Genomic DNA, 14,191 nt, shown 5'->3' on the forward strand with positions numbered 1-14,191 from the left:
AAATAAAATTAAAATAAAATCGGATTTGATGCGCTTTCGCCTGCAGTGTGAACGTAGCCTTAGTGGTTTAATCTTAGGCTTACTTGCACCTGAGTTTAGGATCACCTTTGAGTTTACCTGAAAGCACCCCTGAGCTCCACCTGCTCAGTGCTACAGGTCCCTTAACCACAGGTGTGAGTGTGTGTACAGGTGAGTCAGACACAGTGTATGGTGCAGAGCTTTTATTTCAGATTTTATTGAATGCAGCGACGTCCATCGACTGTACGAAGTCCTCGAACTCCGTGATCTTCTCCTCCAGGATGTCAGTGCCCACCTGAGACAGGTGACATCACACAGGTGAGCTCACACACAGGTAACAGCATTTACTGCTGCAGGTGTGTCACAGGTGATCTAATCAACCTGACAGACACCTGATCAACAAGCAGTAACAGGCCACTCACCTTGTCATCCTCCACCACACAGTTGATCTGCAACTTCTTGATGCCGTAACCCACGGGAACCAGTTTGGCTGCAGGACAGATTAAGCAAAGTTATCGATCAGTGACTACAAGCTGCAGCCATCGGGTTATTGGTCAGTGATCAGAAGCTCTCAGATCAATAAGAGTCCATCAGTGATCAGCCGAAAGATGGTGAGTTAGATCATCAGTGAGCCTGATCAATATTACACACACACACACACACACACACACACACACACACACACACACACACACACACACACACACACACACACACACACACACTCTGATCAATAACCTATTATCAATAAACAGTTCAGAACATCAAAATGAGCCTGTACTAGAGCAGGGCGATATGACCAAAAATATTTATCACGATATACATTCAAAAATTTGCAATAACGCTATAACTGACGATATAATTGACACGAGACAAAATACTTTACAACTCCACAACTTTATTAGGGCAAAACAAATAAAAATAAAAACAATGTATTTTCACTTCAACAAGCAGCCGGTTTTTATGTGCATCAAAGTTATATAAATATTTAACAGTGCAAATGCAAATTCTTCGCTGACAGTTTAACCAAAAGTCATTTCCAGTGGAAACTGGCCGACATATCCTCAGCATAACCATGTATAATGTCCACAACACTTAAGAGGTTATACACACACACACACACACACACACACACACTATGTCAAAGCACAGTACGTATCGCTCCGCTTACGATAGCCGTAATGCTCCGACAATCCATCAAGCGGTGCGACTTTGTAGCTTAGCAAAGTCGTACTGAAACATTTGACAGATTTTCGAGCGCCGTGTACATAAAATAGTTTCGAGGTCAGTAAACACAACCAGAGTTCATACATAAGGCACACGGGATTATAAGGGGCTCTGTCGATTTTCAGAAGAATCAAAGGACTGATTTTAAGTGTGCCGTATTTTCCAAACAACATGGTAATAACGACAGCCCGCTAGCATGCTCTACCAAAAATAGTGCTTTGTTGTGTATCTGACAGACGAAAGCTAAACCAGTTCCACACCACTGAGGTTGCAGCATTTTTACAAACCAACTTTCGCCCTTCTCATTCTCAGTCATGCTTTTGGCGCCATGTGCGTATGAAAACAAAGGCACTGTGCATGCGCGTTTTTCCCATATTCTATCGCGATATTTCATTTTCTTTTTGTTGCCCAACATTATACCGGCATTACCGTGAACGGTATGATATGGCCCAGCCCTAGCCTGTAATGATATATAATCATTACTTCAGGTGTCACAGGTATACTGATCCACCCAATAACTGATCAGCTCCATTGATCCATCAGTACTCATCTATAATCAATGATCACAGCGTTATCAATGACTGAACTGACAGAGTACTGATCAGTACCTCACTACTGCTCCGAGAGTTAGACACTAGTACTACCACCACATCATCTGGTACAATGATTACTGTAATGCTACTGCAGTGCTACCAGTAGTATTACTCTGTGCAGTACCCACACCAGCCCATCTATCCAAATACTGACTCCAACCCTGTGTGTAATACTTTGACCCCACAGTGGTGTGTGTAGTAGTGTATGCAGTAGTACTCACACTGGCCCCACACCAGCCCGTCCATCTGGATACTGCGTACGCACTCTTCGAGCTTCGCCATGTCAGTCTCATCGTCCCACGGCTTCACGTCCAATAGAATCGAAGACTTGGCGATGACTGCGGGCTCTGCAGGACAGGGGAGTGGTTAGTTACTGTGGAAACTGAGCGAGCCACGAGCCGTGCGAGGGTGGGACTCGTCAGGCAGAAAAGGCGTCCATCAGGCGTCAGCCGAAAGATGGTGATTGGTTAATCATCACAGAGTCTGTATTATGCATTGGCTGCGAGGGGGGCGGACCTACTTTTAGACTTCTTGGCAGCGTAGGCGGCGAGACGTTCCTCCTTCAGCCGGGTCGCCTCAGCATCTTCCTGTCAAACAAAACTCAGGTTAGAGTGACCATGACACTGTAGCGTCATGGTGACATCACCACCTCCTCACCTCCTCATCTGAACCAAACAGGTCGATGTCATCATCGTCCTCGTCTTTGGCTGTGGTGGGGGCGGAGCCTGAGGTGGTGTCGGCCACTCCAAGGGGCCCGTACTGACCCAGGGGCTTCTTCACACCTGGAAGACTAAAACAGGAGGCGGGGCTTAGTTGCAGCCGCCAGCACACCGGTATTCACCCCATGATGTCAGCAGCGCTCACCTGCTCTTCTCGCTCTGGTAGGACCGGATGTGGTTGTACCAGCGAACTGCGTGGTACAGGTCAGCAGGGGGCGGAGCCGAAATAGCTTCGAAGACCGCCACGTCAGCCTGGGAGGGTACGTACCTGAGGAGAGAACACATGACCTTGGTTAGGGGTACTCCAAGAGAAGGTGCAGGACTTCACTCAGTCCACGTGAGTCAGCGCGCAGCCTCGCGGCGCGCAGCCGTTAGCAGCATGCGGCTAACGGACTAACAAGCTAACAGCTTGTCACGTCAAACGGAAGTGAATAAAAACGGCATCGGCCCGGACCCTACCCCTCCTTCCAAGACTGGTGCACCTCTCGCGCCAGATTACCGTCCCCTTTCCGGTTTCCTTTCTTTAGCGCTTTAATCAAGGCAGCTAACTGTTAGCTCAGCATGGACCCAACATGACGGCTATTTTGGGTCGCAGTTTCTCCCGCTTTACGGCGGTTCCCGGCACTCACCCTTCGATGTAGCTGCGGTCGGACAGGAAGTCATTGAGCACTTTGAGGCCGGAGGCTGACTTCAGGTCACCGAAACCCATGATGAAGAAGAACCGCGAGGATCCGCCGGAGGAGAAAGAAGAGGGAGGAGGAGGAGCGGGGATCCTCTTTATAGGAGGAGACAGACTCCTCCTCAGAGGAGTGCTGGCGCTCCGCCCCGAGGAGGAGGGAGGAGGAGGAAGGCGTTCCCAGTCCAACTTTATTTAAAAACATCTGCTGACAAGAGCCGGAGAGCGCGGGTTCGAGTCCAGCTCAGGACACGTGACAAACGTTAAAGAGCGACCAATGAAGAGGCAGCACGCTCTGTAGCCTTATTTAGTGAATCATTAGAGCAGACCGAGGAGACTGTGGCTTTGGAGCTGTGTAAATAAAGTAATTATTACCTGTATGTATCTACGGTTACTTCATCATCAGCAGCAACGATCCAGCTCAGCTGCTCCTCTGACTGATGTCAGATCAGTCAGACATGAATAATCGATGGTCCGTTTCATGATGGCGATGTCTCAGTCCTCCTCAGTAACCTGATAAAGTAACTCCTCCTGCAGGTGTTGGGGTGCTTCAGTGTTTCTGCATCTCATCGTGTACCTGAGCTCAGCTAGTCCTGGATCAGCATCAGTATCACATCACCCACAGCTCACCCACAACAGTCAGACCTTCATCTTACATAAACTTCATCCTGCTGTCTGATGTCACAGATAATGTCACTGATGTTGTATATCATCATCTCCATCATCTCCAGCCTGATCTCCAGAGAGAGTAAGATGGACGCTGCTGTCAATGACCATAACATCATCTTCATCAGCAGCAGCGGCATTCACTCAGAGTATTGTTATAAAATCATGCAGATCAGTCTTCACTGTCGCACTTTGATGACATCACACAGCCTGAGACAGGCTATGACAGGCAGGTGAGAGGGAGCAGGTGGTCAGAGTCAGTGACAGATATGAAGCTGAGGTATCGAAATCAGCAGGTCATCAGACTGATGTGACCTCAGTAACGGCTGTGGGGGTTCGAGCGATCCCTGGCAATCCCAAAATGTGACCTCAGTAGAGTGCACACCATCAACTGGCCAGTCAGGGCTAGAAGAACTGCAGGTCTGTTTTACTCAGACCTGCAGTTCTTCTAGTTCTTTTTCTGGAGAACAGCAAACACTAGCCTTCCTGCAGGCACGCAATAAGAGCACACTCAGTGAAGATCATCAGTTTTATCCTGTTCAGACATCACACTCCTCTGTAACCGCAGCCATTTTTATTTCAGTTCTACTTGAACTGATCCTAGTACAGTATTTAACTACTGTAAAGTACTACACAGTACAATTCTGGTAACAGTAACAGTTCTCAGCTCACTTCCTGTTTCTGAGCCTCTAGTCAGACTCACCTGAAGCTTGGCTCAGGACACAACAGGAGATGGTCGCTGCTACACTTTGTACCTGAACAGATGTGCGCACAGCTGGTTTAAACCTCTGATCAGATCACACCTTCTGTTGCTCTAAATGATGAGCTCTTTATAATGACATCACTGACATTAACAAACAACTACGGCGTTTATGTAAAAGCACTGCATTACTTTCCTGTCTCTAAGATAGCTGTGAGTCCTCAAACTGACATATGAAAGCAGATGTTTCTGTCACCTGTCCCAGGGTTACCCACAGGTGTGACTCACACCTGTCCAGCTTCACTTTCATTGGCTGTCTGTGTGGTTCAAACTCAGTGTTTCCATTCAAAGTAAGATCAGCAGCTGCTTGCAGTTTGTTCACAGGTCCAGGAGAGGGCACTCTCATTCCACTCTACATATTGACCAACCTGCTAAAACAAACTTTTATTTATTTCATTAATTTAATTCTGACTGACTCTCTTTCCCATGATGCACCACTACTACCAGTTCTGTGGTTCTTCCATCTGCCAAACCCCACTGTACACTCTCGTTTACCTGTCCAAGTGTGGAGGCAGCAGTAAATACAGATGTTCAGTCAGACCCTCAGTTTAAATAAAGTTTGTGTTACCATATTCTGATATGAGTATCACCTGAAACGTACAGGTACTGGTTTTGTACTCTAAGTATTTTTGCCCCTTTATTCAAGTAAAGTTGTACTTGTCCCTTAAATACCGTAGTGTGTACCTGTGCCACCTCAGGCTGTAACACACCTAGACATGATGTATTTACCGTAATTGTCGGGCTATAAGCCGCTACTTTTTGCACAAGCTTTGAACCCTGCGGCTTTTAGTCAGGTGCGGCTTTTCTATGGATTGTCCATGATTTTTGTGATATCGTAAGGTGATTTGTTTTGTTTGTTCCGCTGTTGTACGGCACTACGTTGCCTGGCAGAAGGGCATGTGATCAGACACACAGTATCGGGGTTCAAGAGTGGTATGTTGGTCACATGTCCGTCCGCCAGGCAACATAGTGCCGTACAAATAGCGCGAAAAACAAACTTCAAAGTAGCGCTACGCGTTCAACGGGAGGCGTGGATGACGAGCAGCGATAAACTTGCGAAAAGCAAGTTATGCTCAACTCCACTGGTGGATTCTGACAGCGTGGAAAAGTGTGAAAACATCCATGATCACCTACGGATTTCGAAGGGCTGGACTGCTGCATGATGGAGAGGACACCGCCACGGCCCTTCTGAGGGTGTTCGACTCTGACACTGGTTTTGAAAGTGACAACGAAGGAAAGGAGCCGAGAGTGGATGACGAAGCCATCCTGAGCCTGTTCGTTTCCGACACTGGAGAAGAGGACTTTGGTGGTTTTAGTGCGCGGGAAGAAGAGAAAGATGGTGAATGACTGACTTTTCTTCTTGTTAAAGCCGTGTCGCTGCACCTGAGCCTAAAAGGTAGTCCGAATCTATTTTTCTGGTGTGCTGTAGGTTATTGTTATGTACTACATTTGTTACTCATTTATGAAGCACAGTACATGTTTCGTACTTGTAATTACCGCTACTTGTACATATACCTAAAAAGTTATGCAAATATGTACCCGTAACTTGTTTTTCAAAATATTAATAAAAGGGGTGTGTCTCCAAACAGCCATCTCTTTCCTGACAATTCCCTTTGTGCATATTCTCTTACATATGATAAGTCAACATTGAAACACCTGCGACTTTTAGTCAGGTGCGGCTAATGTATGTACAAAACAGGATTTCCCCCTGATTTTAGCTTGTGCGGCTAATATTCAGGTGCGCTTTGTAGTCCGGGAAATACGGTAACTGGTTTGTGTTTGATGTGTGTGATGTTCACAGGTTGACTTGCAGCAAATAAACAAGGACGACTGTGCCACAGGGAAATTTATATTGAAAACTTTATAAAGCAGTGACGTTACAGAAACACCTGAGCTCAGTGAAATCATTAAAAAATGACTGGCTCTTCTTCTCCTTTAATTTGGGATTTTGTGTGAACTTGTCAATGGGTCTAGAGTTTGAAGCAGGACAGGAAGTAGCTGTTCCTCAGCACACGGAGCAGCTTCCCCGTCCTCTGGCTGAACTCGTACATGTATGGTCCACTGTACAGGTAGAAGAAACCTGCGGGACACACGTCACCTGTTTGTTCTGCATTACAGCCCAAAGACCCTGAAAACAGCTGGACAGATGCTCACCTCTGTACAACAGAGCCGCTGTCACTCCGGAGCTCATTTCCAGGAAGGTGTCATCCACTTGTTTGGGGTTTCCGTCGTCCATGTCCACCCTGGCCTCGTCACAGCTGGAAGAGAAATGGGATTAGGCAAGATATTCCCCAGGTGTGACCTGAACATACCTGTAGTAACTGCTGCCTACAAAGAAAAGAGTCTTCCTGGTCTGTGGGTCATTTGGGGGCGGCATCCTTTTCCACTGCTGTGGGTAGACCAAAGCTGGGTATGGATTTAGGATACCCGGTCATGAGGTCATAGCCGCTGAACGCCCAGACGCAGCAGCCTGCAAACAGATGTAAAGAGGATTTCATCGCGGACCTGTGTGAGGGAGGGATGAAGCGTGCTTCAGCAGATGGACACAGACCTTTAAAAAGAAGGACTCGGTCTGACTGTGGGCTCTCGTATGCAGCGTCGATGATAACTGATGCGTCGGGCCAGAAGTTTGTGATGACAGCCTGCTGAGGGGTCACAAGCTGAGGGTGGCTACACCAGAAGAACCTGATCACACACAAATGATCATCTCAGCAACACCATGGAGAAAAACGCTCCACATGGATTTGTTTTACTTTCCTGCCCTTGAAGAAGAGCATCTCTCCTCGCAGTCCAAAACCAGGGTCAAGTCGCAGGCGTCGGGCTTGACGGGCGCCCTAGGGGTCATCATTTGGACCTGGAGGTCATTTCATCAATGTGACATCACAGACAAGCTAGTGCACAAACTAGTGCACAAGTTCGCTTAATCAAATAATGACTCAACATTTGTAGGCCCATCTAGCTTCACAATGACAGAGCAAGTCTAAACTTTGTAATAAAATACCTTCAAGTTAGCCAAGGTTAAGTCACTCCATAATATGACCCCGAAAAAGTACAGTGTTTTTTAATTATTTATAGATAAATATAATTGATGGCATCCATTCAATAAAATTACAGGGAAATTATGCCCTTAGTTGTAGACTGTGTTGTAGAGTGTTACCACAAGTTTTGGTCAAATTGAAAGTTTTTCATAAAGGAAGAAGTGAAGACTCACTGTAAAGGGACTTGATACCTTTAAGATCCCAGGGCAGAACAAAGGTGTCCAGGTTACTGTATGAGTACATTGAATACATGAGAGCGCCAGGGTCATCAGAGTGAGACAAGCCCAGAGAGTGACCAAACTCGTGAGCAGCGACCATGAACAGGACGTAGCCTAGAGCAGAAACTCAGAACCACAGGTCACAGTTTAAGGTAGTCAGGCCACATCCTGAGCAGTAATCAGGAACAAAGTCACAGAGTCACCTGTGTTTGAGTGGAATGTGAAGGTTTCATCATCATCAATATGGGCATCTCCTCCAATCCCAAGTGCCTGGCCAAAGGCGTGGGGGAGATTGCCATCGGGGCCATCCAAGGGGCTGCCGTCACCATGACCTGTTGGAGGGTAATCAGGGTAGACTAAACACACACACCTAAGATTGCATTGGTCTTTATGGGATAATATTACTGTGTGCTTTGTGGACTCACCACTGCGGCTGAAGGAGATCATGATGTCAGCAATGCTGCTATAGATTCTTCTGAACCTCAGGGGCGTGACTTTGGCCCACACCTGCAGAGCTTTCTCTATGGAGTCATCCACCTTCGCCACAGACATGTCAGGTATATAGTACCTTTGCCAAACTTGCATCTTTCTGGGCTGAGATATCGGCACACAGTAAACTGAGTGCCAGGCTCAGCAGAGCACTCAGGCTCAAAATCTTCATGCTTCCTCATGTCTCAGGCTGGTGGTCGAGAAGCTCTTATATATGCTACAGGCTGGAGGAGCTGAGTGACTACCTGCTGTCACCGAGGAAGCGGTCCTTTTATGGATCACAGAGGAAGTCTGGTTTTGATCACATCACGCATACATATTGCCACATCGCTACCGCGGTTTATGGGGAAAATCTTCATGAGAAAAATCACATTAGGAAGTTCTCTACTTGGACAATCATCAGCCTTCAGTGCACTCTCCTGATTTTGTGTTCTCCACAGGAAATCAAAGTGTTGTTGATGGATTAGTGACTAGATTAGACCTCAGGGTGAAGTCAGAGTTACTCTTTTCCAAAGATACAATAAAAACTACTCAAATCTTCAAGGAAGAACACTTTCCTCTGACAATTTTTTTGACAGATTAGATTTACAGTTCGTATTTTTACGTTAGTTTTAGTTGGTTTCCAGGACAGGCTTCTGTTTACCAATCACGCCATGTTACGATGTGTGAAATAATAACACAGCCATGTCTGAATCTTTGAAGAGCTACCCAGAAGTACCCGGAGGATGATTTGTCTGAGACCCCTGCAGGAAGGTGATTCCACTGATGGGGTGGTATAGGACACACTGAGGCTACGTCCACACTAATGTGTTTTTGTTTGAAAACGCATTGTTTTCTCTCCGTTTTGGCCTCTTGTCCACACTGAGACGGTGCTTTCCCCAAGGGAAAACACTCTCGAAAATGCATACATTTCAAAACGGAGCTGTCCCGTCGCAGTGTGGACACTCGAAAACACAGACTTTCTAAAACGATGACGCATTTTAGTCATGCTATAAACAAAGATAGCGGAGGGCATTATACAGCAGTTGTTTTGATTGCTCTCAATTTTGACAGCCCTAAAAGAGATTAAGATCAGTTTGTACATGCTCCAGATAGCTTTTCTTCAAATGTGAAGTTTAACCAAAAAATGTGGTTAAGCTCCAACACAGAGCTTAACCACTCTGTGACTGATAAGTTCAAGGAGTGTTTGTGCTCTCTAAGGCCCATTAATCATCTGAACTTTCTAACTTCATAACCGTAATTCTCTTTTTCCAAACCCTTCCATACATGAAGAGGGGGGAATTATTGACCGTGCAGCCCAGGATCTGTTCATATACCTGGCGGAGAAGACGAAGGAAAGTGATGTTGTGGATGTCACAGTGAAGGTTTCCTACATTGAGGTGTACAAGGAGGAACTACGAGACCTGTTGCAGCGGCAGACCACCCACAAAGAGCTTCATATCAGGGAAGATGAGAGGGGAAACACGGGTAATCAACTTTTTCTACCTTTACTTTACTTATATTTTAGTATTCAGAGTGAAAATAAAAAAGTAGAAACCATACACCTTCAGAGATGACAAACTGCGTCCTATATTTTCGACCATCCATCTGAGTATCATCCTATTGATAGACCGTTGTGATATTATTAACACTTATGTATTTCAGGATAAAAAGTTTGAGAGAGCGCACTGGAGAAATCACAAGTACCGCAAAAGATATTATATACTGTGTAATCATTTACAGTCAGCGGCTCTGTGGTGCACCTACTTGTAATAATATGTAAAATTGTTTTTAGCTCATTTAATGAGTGAATGATAAATGATCCAGTGAGATTAGGCATTTTGTGTGAATGTCTGCCTACAGGGGAAGCAACAGTCTTGTTTCATTGACTAAAAAGTCTCTGTGTGATTCCAGTGGTGGTGGGAGCTGAAGAGGTTGTTATCACCTCAGCAGAGGAGCTGCTCAGCATTGTAAAGATGGGAAATGCTTTGCGGCACACCAGCACCACAGGAATGAACGAGCGCTCCAGTCGCTCTCATACCATCCTCACCCTTCAGGTCGTGTTATCCTGCCACAACAGCAAGAACTCTTCCTTTAAGTCTGTCCGCTCCTCTAAGCTCTGTCTGGTTGACCTGGCAGGCTCGGAACGTGCTAGAAAAACTGGGAACACCAGGACACAACTGAAAGAGTCTGCTCATATCAACACAGGCCTGTTTGCACTGTGCAACGTTATCCGTGCACTTTCAAACCGAAGTCAAAATGGGCACAGTAACAACTCCGGCAGTGCACACGTACCATACCGTAATCCCAAGATCACTCGACTCCTTCGTGACTCATTAGGAGGCACATAAAAGGAGCATTTTCCTAGAAATGTTGAACATGGTAGGCAATCATGATCCTGTGGTTAAAAGGAGACTGGAACAACAAGCCAAAAATGCTTTGTATACCAGTAAAACCATCCAGAATGAAATTGTTTCATGTTTGGCTGAAATGGTTGCTGAGGAGATCATGCGAGAAGTTAAAGACAGTGCACAATTTTCAGTCATTGTAGATGAGACTAAAGATGTCAGTAAATCAGAGCAAATTTCCACCCCAAAAAATCTTCTCTAGATCCGCCCCTGAGGAGGCAGCGCCCACACGCTAATGGTGGCGAGTGTAAGCCCCTCCCACCACTTTGTAGCTGAGACCCTGGCCGTCCTGCAGTTTGCATCCATTGCCCGATACGTTCAGAACCGTCCAAGTCCTTCTTTCAGGCAGCGGCTGCAGGAGAGACTCAGAGCTGTCAGTCACTCACCTCCAACTCGTATGGAGTGTTCAAAGGAGGAGGGAGACCATTTTGCTCCATTAAACCTCAGAGAAGAGCTAAAAAAAATGCCAGGTAACTATAAAAGATTTTAAAAGGGATGTTGCCATTAAGAGATTGCAAACACTTTGATTACAATCAATTGATAAAAAGTAAAGCAAAAAAACTCTGAGATTTTTATTTGGTTGCCTTGAAGTGTAAAAGATGGTTAGTGTCTCCAACATGTGGACATGCCTGACACATTAAACAACAACAAATGAGCTTGGTGTTTTATTTATATATTACTGTACCCTCTTAGATACCTGCTATTCAGAATAGGAGAAGTGTATTCAGACTGAAATCACTTCAAACTGCTGATGGAATTGCCGTTAAAGAACTGAAGTGTAATATGGATTTTTTTTTAAAAACCACAGATATAGCTAATGTAAACTAAGAATGACTGCATCCCGTTTAGATTTGAGGCTGTAGAAAGAAATAAAGCCATGGGTATATCATTGGTTATTCTTTTGTTTCCGTTACAAGTTGTCAACATTTTGTCTGGAACATCTTATCCTCTGAGAGCTTATGAGAAGATGATGTGAATAAACGCAGCATGGCTCAAATGGATCAAACTGTTTACATAGACAAAAGCCAAGTTGTACAATTTTATAGGCTTGCTATCCTATCCAGTTTCTCTTTTGTATGCTTAGGAAGCTCTCCACATAGACAAGCAACTGTTGGAGCAGAAAGATGCAGAACTGAGACGGGTAAAAGAGGAACTCGAGAAACTCCTTCAAGAGAAGAAAACTCACCTTATGTTGTTAGAGGAAGAAAAGCAGCGATCACGCATACAGGTGAGGAGGAGAACAGTGCAATAAAGAGCTGCTCTGTGATGCAGAAATCAGTATATTTTATTTACGGGGAAAAAATTAAAAGATGAATTTAATGCATGTCTGCTGTGTTATCATTTGTTCTTTAAATGTGCGCCTCTGTGCAAATGTTTAGACAGAACAACTGGTGAACCAGCAGATAATGATTGATCGCCTTCGTGGCGAACTCATGACCTTTCGGGGGACAGCCTCAGGGGCAACAGTGGAAGTGGGGGGGTCTGAGTACTCAGGCAAGAGACCCCCCAGTGTCCCTCTGATCACACACAGCTGCATGTGGAGGCCTCCCAGGAAGGTAGGAAGCAGTGGGTAGTGTGTGGGTTAGGTTGATGTCCATAAGTGAGGGTTTTTTTTGTTGTTGTTGTTTTTGTTTGGTCTGTTATAATGGGGTTTTTTTGTGACTTTTATTATCCGTGATCCTAAAAAGTGTGCCTATAGACTGGAGAGGGTAATGGCAGCTTTTAAAATCCATGGCCAACTCGTGCTGGCTGAAATCGAGGAAAAAGATGACGTGTACTGCCCGCTCTTAAGTGGGTCTGGGTGAGTGAAGCTTTTTGTTAGTGTAAAGCTTTTTAATGACATATTTAATCCATGATATATCTTATATAGCATGTCTCAGTTTTTCTACATGAAGAAAAATATAGAAAAGGTTCTGGTAGACAGGTGATGTATTTATGGAGATGTCAGGAACAGTTTCTGTAGTAGACCTCCTGATATCCATAAATAATTGTGTCCTTTCTGCAATTTTCTGTTTCACAGGGAAACAAGAAAGGCAAGTAAGGATCAGAGGCAGATGGAAAATGCCTGAAAACAAAATGAAATAAACAAATGAAGAAACCCCTGAAGAATATTCCCACTATTGATCGAAATCAGGGTTCTTTTTTTATTTTATTTTTAAATTCTTAGACTCCTGATCAGCCTGTAATGCATGCCCTCCCTAAACACACACACACACACACACACACACACACACACACACACACACACACACACACACACACACACACACACACTAACAGAAAAAGCTAGATTTGGTACGATATGTTACACAATTAAATAAGATTTACAAGAGGCTTTCTGAAATATCGACAAACGTTCTAAGCTTGTGTTAAAGTAGCTGCTTGGCAAATCAAATAAATATGGGAACATTTCTGGCTATTTGTTTTTTCTGTCATGGAAACAACAAATTCAATCTTTCTATCAGAACTACATCTTTTTGGTGTAGTCACAACATTTTGGTGTCAGTGAGACAGTGGCAACATGATAGAGGTGTTTTTGATGCAGATTTGTTGTTGTTTTTCATGAATTCTTTTTATGTATAGTAATGATTTAGCACGTAGACAGTGGCTGTGCTCTGCTATGGAACGATCTGTGGAAAATCATCAGAGGACTCCGTGCAGTCCTGTGATTTAGTAGCTTAAAGAAGCACTTTTTGCAGCAGTAACTTGAAGTAATACTTTTCCGTGTGACTTTGTCAGTCTCTCACATTGTTGTGGAGAAATTGTGTTCCACTCCTCTTTACAGCTTCACTTTATTGAGTTCTGTGTGCACTTGTTTGTGCACAGTTTTCTTAAGTTCATTATACAGTATTTAGTCAGCTTGAACCACCTTGATTCTTTTCTTTTCCAACTATTCAGCTGTAGATTTTCTGAGGGACTCATATTTCACTCTAGAATACTTTGGTTTACAGAGAAGTTCATGGTCGATGTGATGAATGCAAAGTACCCATGAAGGTGATGTCCAGGTGAAAATAAGTCCAATTCATCACCCCTCTGCCACTGTTGATATGAGGTGTTTGTCCTGATATGCTTGTGTGTGCATTATTAAATTATAACATCTCCACTTTGGTGTGGTGTGTCAAAAGGATATTGTTCAAAAAGTTTTGTGGTTTATTTAAATGCCTAAGCTGTGCTGCCATGACCTTTTTATAGAGAAGAGGTTTTCTCCTGGCAGCCCTTGCAAATAAGAAAACCAACAGGCTCAACTGTGTGTCTCAGACAGTGTTAATGGAGCGTGTTGTTTTGTACACGTTTCAGTGATTTAGGTCTGTGGTTGGAGTGCACAGCCAGTGTTGCATGCTGACAAACTATTAATTGTTACCACCTGTGCCTATTAGGGATTAGGTCCAGGTAGTGTTTT

The 14,191-nt window shown here is 44.6% G+C and overlaps 2 protein-coding genes and 1 pseudogene across 3 annotated transcripts; 1 reads left to right on the plus strand and 2 right to left on the minus strand.

The window, feature by feature from the left end:
- Positions 1-206: 206 nt before the first annotated feature.
- Positions 207-3,321, minus strand: eef1b2 (eukaryotic translation elongation factor 1 beta 2). The gene is made up of 7 exons (XM_082506207.1): positions 3,187-3,321; positions 2,703-2,825; positions 2,496-2,628; positions 2,359-2,425; positions 2,060-2,185; positions 441-508; positions 207-313 (listed from the first exon to the last, which is right to left on the minus strand). The coding sequence occupies exons 1-7, from the start codon at positions 3,264-3,266 to the stop codon at positions 227-229; spliced, it is 684 nt and encodes a 227-aa protein (XP_082362333.1). The 5' UTR covers positions 3,267-3,321; the 3' UTR covers positions 207-226.
- Positions 3,322-6,629: 3,308 nt separating this feature from the next.
- LOC309688674 (collagenase 3-like) lies at positions 6,630-8,681 on the minus strand (annotated as a pseudogene). Its single transcript, XR_014280755.1, has 8 exons — positions 8,341-8,681; positions 8,119-8,247; positions 7,882-8,029; positions 7,378-7,493; positions 7,211-7,344; positions 6,972-7,129; positions 6,814-6,917; positions 6,630-6,739 (listed from the first exon to the last, which is right to left on the minus strand). The product of XR_014280755.1 is annotated as a collagenase 3-like (transcript).
- A 448-nt stretch (positions 8,682-9,129) lies between these two features.
- LOC309688675 (kinesin-like protein KIF27) lies at positions 9,130-13,064 on the plus strand (the record flags this gene model as incomplete). The annotated part of the gene is made up of 9 exons (XM_082504548.1): positions 9,130-9,157; positions 9,677-9,871; positions 10,014-10,086; positions 10,281-10,726; positions 11,064-11,164; positions 11,876-12,019; positions 12,171-12,347; positions 12,480-12,592; positions 12,812-13,064. 9 exons carry the CDS (start codon positions 9,130-9,132, stop codon positions 12,858-12,860), a joined length of 1,326 nt encoding a protein of 441 aa, XP_082360674.1. The 3' UTR covers positions 12,861-13,064.
- Between the last annotated feature and the right edge of the window lie 1,127 nt (positions 13,065-14,191).

The sequence above is a fragment of the Aulonocara stuartgranti genome, assembly GCF_965226115.1.
Source record: "Aulonocara stuartgranti genome assembly, chromosome: 15".
NCBI classification, from domain to species: Eukaryota; Metazoa; Chordata; class Actinopteri; order Cichliformes; family Cichlidae; genus Aulonocara; species Aulonocara stuartgranti.